Source organism: Rhipicephalus sanguineus, chromosome 7 (genome assembly GCF_013339695.2).
Source record: "Rhipicephalus sanguineus isolate Rsan-2018 chromosome 7, BIME_Rsan_1.4, whole genome shotgun sequence".
Lineage (NCBI taxonomy): Eukaryota > Metazoa > Arthropoda > Arachnida > Ixodida > Ixodidae > Rhipicephalus > Rhipicephalus sanguineus.
Window position 1 is genome coordinate 97831593 of NC_051182.1, and position 11021 is coordinate 97842613.

General features: G+C 52.6%; 1 protein-coding gene across 1 annotated transcript in view; it reads left to right on the plus strand.

Annotated features, from left to right (window-relative positions):
* Positions 1 to 11021, plus strand: part of LOC119399630 (cytochrome P450 9b2) — a 36054-nt gene extending 25033 nt beyond the window's left edge. Inside the window, exons 7-9 of the mRNA XM_049417453.1 lie at positions 1567 to 1697; positions 10499 to 10574; positions 11005 to 11021. Of these exons, the coding sequence (XP_049273410.1) occupies positions 1567 to 1697; positions 10499 to 10574; positions 11005 to 11021 (224 nt within the window). The remainder of the gene's footprint in view (positions 1 to 1566; positions 1698 to 10498; positions 10575 to 11004) is intronic.

Genomic DNA, 11021 nt, shown 5'->3' on the forward strand with positions numbered 1-11021 from the left:
ATGCAATCGCATAAGACGACTCGAAGGTGAAAGCCATCTTCTTTTCCTTCTCACTCGATGTTTTGATCCTTCCCCGCTTCCCTCCCCCCCCCTCGGATAGTTATCTGCAACTAACGCGGTTTTTCACTGCCTCCAAGATCGGAGTCATCGCAATCCTTCTGCACCCGCCTTGTTTTGCGCTGCCTCCGTGATCGGGCCACGTTTGAACAAGCGACGATGCGGTATGATCACGTCATCCTGTAACGTCACGTTACGTGACGTCATGAGGACGTGACCAATATATACGTGTATATATGCTACGCTTCAAAACTGCTTCTTCAGTGGTGAGTAAGCGGCTTGTTTAATCGAGCGTTACTCTTTCAACTTTTCTTTGCTTTTCAAACGGATAAAAAGGTGAACACCAATGAATCAAACCGCTTACGTATTCATCTTTCCTTACATTCAATCGTCTTGCTGACTATTCTGCAACATCACCCGCCACGGTTGTCTAGTGGTTATCGTGCTCTACCGCTGACCCGAAGGTCGTGGGATTAAATCCCGGCCGCAACGGCTGCATTTTCGGTGGAGGCGAAAACGTTTGAGGCCCGTGTACTTAGATTTAGGTGCACGTTAAAGAACCCCTGGTGGTCGAAATTTCCGGAGCCCTCCACTACGGTGTCTCTCATAATCATATAGTGGTTTTGGGACGTTAGACCCTAACAATTATTATTATGTATTAATCTGCAACATATAATAACCAATACTGACTTGGTTGAGATGGGAACAGTGTAACCTGCGGAACTCTCACAAAAAAGTTTTAAAGAGCGCCAGCACTTCATCTTTGATTTTTGTAGCGTTAGCTACACTTGCCTAGCCGGAGCCGATTTCGCGTGGATCATCATGAGCCGTGCTGCGCATGCGCGAGGATCAGTGATGTCACACAGCTGACTCACCGGAGCCGGCATCTCACGCGCTCTCCACCACCGCCGCGCGCGGCTCGCCGCTGCGGGTCTGCGCGTTCGGGAAGAGTGGCGTCGTAGCCATGGCAGACACTGGCATTCTTCAAAGGTACACTGCGGTATAAGAAATAAGGACACAGAAAATGGCGGGACAACACATGCGCAGGCACACTGGCGCCGGCGCGCGCGCGGACTCCGCCACCGCCGCGCGCGACTCGCCGCTGCTGGTCTGCGCACTCGAGAGGAGTGACGTCGTAGCCATGGCAGACATACTGGCGCCGGCGCGCGCGCAGCTATTCGCCTTCGCTTTGCAGTCGCCCTCTGGCACTGCGCTGGAGCCGCTTGTTAGCGCCTCTGACTGGCGTTTGCAGGTGGGTAACGCCGTGGAGAAGGAGAGCGCAAATGCTGCTCAACGGCGCAGAAGAGCCGAGAAGCTTATCTCATCGGATCCCGAAGTAGTTGCCTGGCAATTAGCGGTTCAGCGTACGAAGAATGAACAGAAGAAGGCTAATAATCCTAGACAATCTGGAAAGCTCAGAATAATCTGCTCAACTTTTGCTAACGCTACGTATATTCTCGCATAGCCGAGCAAGCCACGGCAATTCTTTTTTTCTTTTGTCATTTTCAGACCTTCTCCCCGACAGTCCAAAAATGCACAAGCTTCTCTGCAGACTGCGCTCGATATTCATTCAGTTGCCATCTGACGAGATGCTTGACCGGATGATTCCCATCATCAATCACAGAAGAGCGAATCCCGAGGTATGTTGTCTATTCTGTTCAGATATATCATACAAGTAAACCTTCTCAGGGGTTGCTCACACAGCTGCACTTATTTCTCGTCATATTGCCACGCCCACTTCTTGTCTAGTTTTGATGTATTCGGGTTTGACCGGCAGGGACGTTTATCAACGCTCGACGCTGCCCGCGAAGTAGTGTTCTAGAAGCGTCGCGATTGTAGTAGATCGGTTTGTTAAGATTGCGTCCCGCACGCGAATGTTCCAGTTTTGTCTAGAGATAACGCCGCCACCAGCGATATTGCTGGAAAGTTCGATAGCGCCTGTATAAAAGCCGACGCGCTTGATCGCTTGTCAGTTGATCGACGGACGACGCCCTGTTCGCCGCTATCATTGTTCAGCGTGCATTGCTGTAGTTCTAGTTCTCATTTTCCGGCCACCAGTTCGGCCAAATAAACAGTTTCATCCTACCAACGCCGACTGCTGTGTTCGTCGACGTCACGACCACGTGACATCTGGTGGAGGTGCTGCTTCTTCCATGATCCGGACGCCCCCGCGAAGCGCTGACCCAAGCCCAAGCCGCGACGAGGACGACGGCAAAGAAAACCCGGATCGTCGAACAAGCCGCAGGCAGAAGGGACTGCAGCCAGAGTACGGGCTCCTTCCCGAAAACACCAGGCAAACCCAGGTCCCAACACCGACCGCTGCGACGATGACCGACCCCGTGCAGCCTGCGCCGATACTTCTCCGGCAGCCCAAGGAGCCGCCAACTTTCCGCGGGTCGTCATTCGAAGACCCGGAAACCTGGCTCGAGACCTTCGAAAGGGTCTCAGCGTTCAACAACTGAGACTCCGAGGACAAGCTGTGCCACGTCTACTTTTACCTGGAAGATGCAGCAAGGACCTGGTTCGAGAATCGGGAGTCCACTCTTCGAACCTGGGACGCCTTTCGCAGCGCTTTCCTGGAGACGTTCACAAGCATCGTCCGAAAGGAAAGGGCCGCAGCCTTGCTGGAGACACGGGTCCAACTTCCAAATGAAAGCGTGGCCATCTTTGCAGAGGAAATGACCCGGCTATTTCGCCACGCTGACCCTGCCATGCCCGAGGACAAGAAAGTCCGCTTCCTCATGCGAGGAGTAAAGGAACAGCTCTTCGCTGGACTTATGAGGAATCCGCCGAATACCGTCGAAGAATTTGTCTCCGAAGCAACAACAATCGAGAAAACGCTTGAGATGCGAACACGGCAATACAACCGCAGCTTCTCGACCACAAGCTACGCCGACGTTCAAGCACTAGGATCCGCCGACCTGCGTGAGACGATTCGAGCGATCGTGCAAGAGGAGCTGCGAAAAATTCTACCTTCGTCGCAACCTCAAGTGGATTCCATCGCCGACGTCGTGCGCCAGGAGATCCAGCATTCACTCGGTGCGCCTCAGCTAGCAGAGCCGCAGCCGCAAGCTATGAGCTATGCTGCTGCAGCCCGCCGTCATGCTCCTCCTCCACGCCCACGCCAAGACGACACACCGCCGCAGTACCGTCGCCAGACGCCGCCAGCGACGCCCTACCGTCCACCTGTCGGCCAGACGCCGCCGCCGCCACCGACGCCCTACCGCCCACCTGTCGGCCAGCGCTACACCCCGAGGAAGACCGATGTCTGGCGTGCCCCTGACAACCGCCCGCTCTGCTACCACTGCGGGGAGGCCGGCCACACGTACCGCCGCTGCCAGTACCGTCAGATGGGGCTACGCGGATTCCCCGTCAACGCGCCGCGCCCGCAGCCAGGCGAACGGCCTCGCGACATCGACGACTACCTCACAGGCACACAGTGGCAAGAACCACGACCTTCCCGCTCACCGTCGCCCGGCCGCTACATGTCACCGCACCGCCGGCAGTACACTGGCCCAAACCGGGGCCTGTCGCCTAGCCCGTATCCGGAAAACTAAGGGCAGCAACCGATGGAGGTGCGGTTGCTGAACGACGAAATGCTGAAGATCCTCCGCCGTCGACGACGACACCGCGACGAAGTTCCGAGCCCCCGCCGCACGCCGAACGACGTCGACGTCCCGAAGACGAAACTTTGCGACCGGAAGCAGACCTGACGACGCAACGCGGAAGCAGCGGTGCAAACCGACGTAGCCGTGACCCGACGCCGCGACGTAACCGCAACGCAAGACGGCGGACTAGCGACCTCGACGTTCTGATCGACGGCCACAACGTCACCGCTCTCGTAGATACTGGAGCCGACTATTCCGTCATCAGTGGGCCGTTCGCAGCAAAGCTGAAGAAAGTTAGGACTGCTTGGGAAGGCCCCGAGATCCGTACCGCTGGAGGCCATCTAATAACGCCGATTGGTGTCTGCACGGCGAGAGTCACTATCAACAACCGGACTTATCCTGCGAGCTTTGTAATCCTACAAAACTGCTCCAGGGATGTGATACTTGGAATGGACTTCCTAAGTGACCACGGCGCCGTCATCGACTTAAGAACCAAGTCGATAACCCTATCGTCGGAGAAAGCGACACCACCGGATACGAACCCATGTCAACATGCCCTGAACGTGCTCGAGGATCAAGTCACCATTCCTCCTAGATCCAGCATCATAATTCCCGTCGGCACCGAAACTGCTGAATGCATCGAAGGTGTCATCGAGAGCGATCAGGGTTTGCTGCTAGACCGTGACATTTGCGTCGCAAGAGGCATTGCTCGGCTGTATGAAGGGAAAGGAAGCGTGATGCTAACGAATTTCAGCCAGGAATACAGACACCTGAGCAGGGGCACGACGATTGCATACATCGAAGAAATCTTGGCCGTCAGCGATGCGTTTGCCTTTTCAGATTCTGACGAAGCTACGACGACGATCCCTGAGCCACCCTTCGACGTAAACCCAAGTCTTCCCGCTCGCCAACAGCAACAGCTTCGACGCCTTCTGCAGGAATACAGGGACTGTTTCTCGTCGTCGTCGCGGGTCCGACAAACGCCCCTTGCTAAGCACCGCATCATAACAGAAGAAAATGCTCGACCACTCCGTCAGAGTCCCTACCGGGTTTCGACGCGGGAACGGGAGGCCGTTAAGAAACAAGTCGATGAAATGCTACGCGACGACATCATCCAGCCGTCCAACAGCCCGTGGGCGTCTCCCGTGGTGTTAGTGAAGAAGAAGGATGGGACCCTACGTTTCTGCGTCGATTATCGTCGCCTGAACAAAATCACAAAGAAGGACGTATACCCTCTCCCACGGATAGACGACACCCTGGATCGGCTCCACAACGCAAATTACTTTTCGTCGATGGACCTCAAGACCGGCTACTGGCAAATTGAAGTCGACGAGAGAGACCGAGAAAAGACCGCCTTTATAACGCCGGATGGCCTGTTCGAGTTCAAGGTCATGCCCTTCGGTCTTTGCTCGGCACCTGCGACTTTCCAACGAGTCATGGATACTGTATTAGCTGGCTTGAAGTGGCAGACTTGCCTTGTTTACTTGGACGACGTCGTTGTGTATTCCTCGAACTTCGACGAACACCTCCAGCGACTTCAATCCGTACTTCAAGCAATCAAGAACTCCGGGCTCACCCTGAAGCCAGAAAAGTGCCGCTTCGCGTACGAGGAGCTCTTGTTTCTGGGTCACGTGATCAGCAAGACTGGAGTGCTCCCAGACCCGCAGAAAACAGCTGCCATCGCCGCTTTCCCGCCACCCACCGACAAGAAGGCCGTGCGCCGATTTCTCGGCTTGTGCGCCTATTACAGACGCTTTGTCAAAGACTTTTCACGGATCGCCGAGCCACTAACGCAGCTCACGAAGAGCGACGTCGAATTCAGGTGGCAAACAGCGCAAGTCGAAGCATTTCATGAACTGAAACGACGCCTGCAGACACCTCCGATACTTGCGCATTTCGACGAATACGCCGATACGGAGATTCACACCGATGCAAGCAGCATAGGACTCGGCGCCGTCCTTGTGCAGCGGGCGGGCGGACTGGAAAGGGTTATCAGTTATACTAGCCGGTCGCTGTCTAAAGCAGAGGTCAACTATTCCACAACAGAAAAGGAGTGCCTCGCCATCATCTGGGCTACGTCAAAGTTTCGCCCCTATCTCTACGGCAGGCCCTTCAAAGTTGTGAGCGACCATCACGCCTTGTGTTGGCTAGCTAACTTGAAGGACCCTTCAGGTCGCCTCGCACGGTGGAGCCTGAGACTTCAAGAATTTGACATTACTGTCGTGTACAAGTCCGGAAGGAAACACTCCGACGCCGACTGCTTGTCTCGTGCCCCCGTCGACCCACCAACGCCCGACGACCAGGATGATGACAGCTTCTTGGGAGCCATAAGTACCGAAGACTTCGCCGAACGACAGCGAGCCGACCCTGAACTGAAGGGTTTAGTGGAATACCTAGAGGGCAGGACCATCGTTGTCCCAAAAGTATTCAGGCGAGGATTGGCATCATTTTCTTTGAAAAACAACGTCCTAGTAAAGAAGAACTTCTCTCCGGCCCGAGCCAGCTACCTTATCGTTGTACCTTCGGGACTGCGACCAGAAATTTTGCATGCCCTGCACGACGACCCGACGGCTGGACACCTCGGACTTTCCCGAACGCTCGCACGAGTACACGAAAAGTACGGCCGCGCCTTGCCGCCGACGTCACTCGCTACGTAAGGACGTGCCGAGACTGTCAGCGACGGAAGACACCGCCCACAAGACCAGCAGGCTTCCTTCAGCCGATCGAGCCTCCTCGGCGACCATTCCAGCAGATCGGGATGGACCTCCTGGGGCCGTTACCAACGTCGACTTGCGGAAATAAATGGATCGTCGTGGCTACCGACTACCTCACCCGCTACGCCGAAACAAAAGCCCTGCCCAAAGGCAGTGCCGCTGAGGTAGCCAAGTTCTTCGTTGAGAGCATCGTCCTTCGACACGGCGCCCCAGAGGTTCTCATCACCGACAGAGGTACGGCGTTCACGGCTGACCTAACTCAGGCGATCTTGGAATACAGCCACACAAGCCATCGCCGCACCACCGCGTACCACCCACAGACCAACGGCCTCACCGAGCGTCTAAATAAGACCATCGCCGACATGCTGGCCATGTACGTCGACGTCGAACACAAGACGTGGGACGCCATCCTTCCGTACGTAACCTTCGCGTACAACACGGCCGTACAGGAAACGACGCAGATGACGCCATACAAGTTGGTCTACGGACGGAGCCCGGCAACGACGCTCGACGCCATGCTACCAAACGTGACCGACGAGGAAAACATCGACGTGACCACCTACCTACAGCGCGCCGAAGAAGCACGACAGCTCGCCCGCCTACGGATCAAGAACCAGCAGACGACTGACAGCCGCCGCTACAACCTTCGACGACGCCACATGGAATACCAACCCGGTGACCGTGTATGGGTATGGACGCCAATACGCCGACGAGGACTTAGTGAGAAGCTTCTTCGACGATACTTCGGACCGTACAGGGTACTTCGACGCCTCGGCGCACTCGACTATGAGGTTGCCCCTGACGGCATTACGAACTCTCAGCGGCGCCGTGCGCGACCTGAAGTCGTCCATGTCGTGCGCCTTAAGCCGTTTTTTGCGCGTTAGCGAGCCTGGGGACTCTATTTTTTTCCTTCGTTATTGTAATTTATTTGTGTATGCACTTGTTTTGTTTTGTTTTTTTTTTCTCTTCTATGTTCTTTCATAAGCATCGGGACGGTGCTTTTTCAGAGGGGGGCAATGCCACGCCCACTTCTTGTCTAGTTTTGATGTATTCGGGTTTGACCGGCAGGGACGTTTATCAACGCTCGACGCTGCCCGCGAAGTAGTGTTCTAGAAGCGTCGCGATTGTAGTAGATCGGTTTGTTAAGATTGCATCCCGCACGCGAATGTTCCAGTTTTGTCTAGAGATAACGCCGCCACCAGCGATATTGCTGGAAAGTTCGATAGCGCCTGTATAAAAGCCGACGCGCTTGATCGCTTGTCAGTTGATCGACGGACGACGCCCTGTTCGCCGCTATCATTGTACAGCGTGCATTGCTGTAGTTCTAGTTCTCATTTTCCGGCCACAAGTTCGGCCAAATAAACAGTTTCATCCTACAAACGCCGACTGCTGTGTTCGTTGACGTCACGACCACGTGACAATATTTAAAAGAAAGTGAGGCCACTGGCAAAGTACGCGAGCGTGAAAACTGAAATGACGTCACCAGTATTATGGCCCCGTGTTACATGGACACGTGATGCCAGATGCTGCGAAGTTTTATACCGGACTTGACAGCCACCAACTATATCTTTTCGCACTGTGCGTGCACTCACGTCAGGTATTCAATGATGACGTTGGACCTGCGTGCGAATTCGTTTAAGACAATGTTACTTATGCATCGCTTAGCCCGCTAACCATTCAGATGCGTCGCGACAACAATGCATGCATAACGTAAAGCATTAACGCTTTAATGATCCAGAAGCTTCATTGCACGGAATAAAAACAACGTCCGTGGTTCGAAAAAATTGCGCAAGCAGTCAAAACATGGTTCATGTCGTCACCTTTATTATATTCAATCTACTCCCGTGCCCCTGACGTATGATAAATTTATTATCGCTAAATCTATGCGCGTATGCAAGGATAACGGAATCTTCAATTATCTTTCGTTCTGAAGCATTTCTGAGTGCCCGTGGTATAGGCGTGTCTTATGAACGTCATTACCGATTCAAATAATGGTTGATTATTCCAGAAAGCAACCATTTTAACGAGTCGGTTTCAGTACTTCCGACCAATGATGGGCAAGCGCCTGTGGAAATGGTTTCATAAAAGCGGACAGTTCGTGCAGTTGTTCCACAATCGGATGTCCGGCCAACAAACAGAGTTCCAAATTCAGACACAACATGGAAAACTTCTCAATGGAAACAGTGAAAATGGCAGCAGCCGTAAAACTGACAATGAAGGAAGTTTGGTTGCTGACGAGCCTAGGCTAAATCTCAGCTAAACACACCACGCTCCCAGGCGCACACAATAAAAACATCTACTAAAACAATATAAATAGAAACAAATATAAACTACCAGAAGCTTCTCCAATCCCTGCGAGTGGAAGAAACTCTATATGTACGATGTCCTTCGGTAGAAATCACATGGTATATATTACGCAATGAAGTTCTCAGACCTTTCTTTTTAGAACGCCTAGCAGCGCATTCAACGTTTACATTTTTACTGCAGTAGATAATGGGCGCAGCAATTCTTACAGATTATGCATGATACTTTTCGTCTTTGTCGTGTCGACAGCCACATCTCGTTCGATTTTAAGGCAATTGTATTATTCACTGCATGTCATCAACGGAATGTGTTTGTTGGTGTTGTTTTTACAGCCAAGTCGTATACCTCTAGGTTCTGGCGGATCGCGTCCGTGGAGGAAACGAAGCGTAGAACAACAATTTGCGGCGCCCCTCGCCACCGCCGAAGCCTCTTTCACAAGTGTCGCGATACTCGGCGGCGGCACTTTCCACCAAGCGTTGTGCCCCTTTGTCTCGTGCCGCAGAGATCGCGCGCTAGCGCGGTTATCATCGGTTGCCCTTTGGGCTCGCTATGCATGGGGCGGACGTGTGCCGTTCGCCCGGAGGAAGAAGAGAGGGAATCGAGGTAGCGCCAACGCCCATAGAAGCGCGAGTGGGCGCAGAAGCGACGTGAAACCTGTGCCGCACTGCGTCCAGCCGCAGTCACTGGCTCCCACCTTCCCAGTAGTAGAAGGGCTCTATTTTTTATTAGGGGCGAAGCAATTTAAGGCCGAAGCTTGTCCGTCCGCCGTATGTCTGTCCGTCACGGCACAACATCGTGTACAATCGAAACCGAAAACACCTGTGAAAAAGTTCGTGTACAATCGAAAACCCAAACTTCTGGGAAAACGTTTAACATAAGGTGAACAAGCACAAAATAAAATTACAAAAACACCGCAGGAACACCGACATTACGCGCCCATCAATCAAGCTTGTGACAGCACAATGCACGCAGCAGTGAAAAAAATACACGAGAGGGCGCTGCAGTAAACATGGGTATATAAGCGCGTTCCAGACCACACATTCTCTTTCTGCCATGGATGGGAACGAACGTTAACGCGCTCTCGCCCGTGAAAGGCAATGTCGACGCAGACAGCAAGCTACCCTGGAGGCGAGAGCTCGGGAAGCAGCGGCAAAACGGCAATGCCGACAACAAGCTGCTACCCCGGAGTTGAGGGCTCGGCAAGTGGCGTCTCAGCGACAAAAACGCCAAGCGGACCTGGAGATGAGAGCGCGGGAAGCAGCGGCCAAGCGACAACGCCGTCAACAAGCTACATTGTATATAACTGTACACCGCTTTGTCACTCATTTACATGCGTGAGTGGGCAATGTCACGGGTGATTTACGGTTACACCGAACGACACCAGTGCTTCGTCCACTCATCATCATTCACTTCGTGGAGATGCGGTGATTTTTGTTTTAATTTACAGTTCACACACCGAGAGTGCGTTACATTCCAAAAAGTGATAATCGAAATGGGACCATTACAACTAAAGTGTGACAGCGTGTAAATATTCGCGCTCATTCATAGTTTATAATATACATTTGTTCATAGTTTAATCATGCTTTATCGCGTATAGAAAAACGGAGGAAACCGGGCAGGAAAGTTGCCTGCAAATCTCGCCAGCCTACAACACCCTCATTACCATCATCATCATCGGTTGTTTCTGCTGAACTTTTTTTTTATTTCTTCGGATGCAGTACCTTCGACATGTTCTCGAATACAACGCTCTAGTATACAAGTACTGAAAACTTCTTTGAGCTCTTTAAATGTTTTCCTCTTCACTTGTGTCAACAGCCCGACCGGGAGGATATACTTCAGTTGCTGCTCAACTCCGAAAAACAAGATATGAACAACAAAGCAAAAGCCGAAGGCAAGTGCTGCAAGCTTTCTGTAATAGAGCGTGTGCGTCTATTTACCTGCTTATGTTTAGTCGAAACACGATTTACCGAAGTGATAACCACGCTCGAATTATTTCCTAAAATTGGTAAGTTAGTAAAATCGAGAAACAAAATATTTTTCGGTCCTCCGAAATTTAAAGTGTACCGTAGAGAAACGCGAAAGCTCCCGCGCTGTTGAAAATGCTTCTAACCCATGTCATACGTGCAAACATCCGCCTGGGTGGCCCGGACATGGAGCTTCCCATACCATCCGGACATGGTGGACTCAGTGTCCGGTAGGTGCAAGTCACCTAGACGGTCACGTAAAGCTATTCCAGTGTGCCGACGTGCAAAGACACCGAGAACGAATGCAGTGATTGTGCATTGTGATGAAATTACCAAAGCAACCATTACGATCCCCAGCTCCATGTGCTACATAA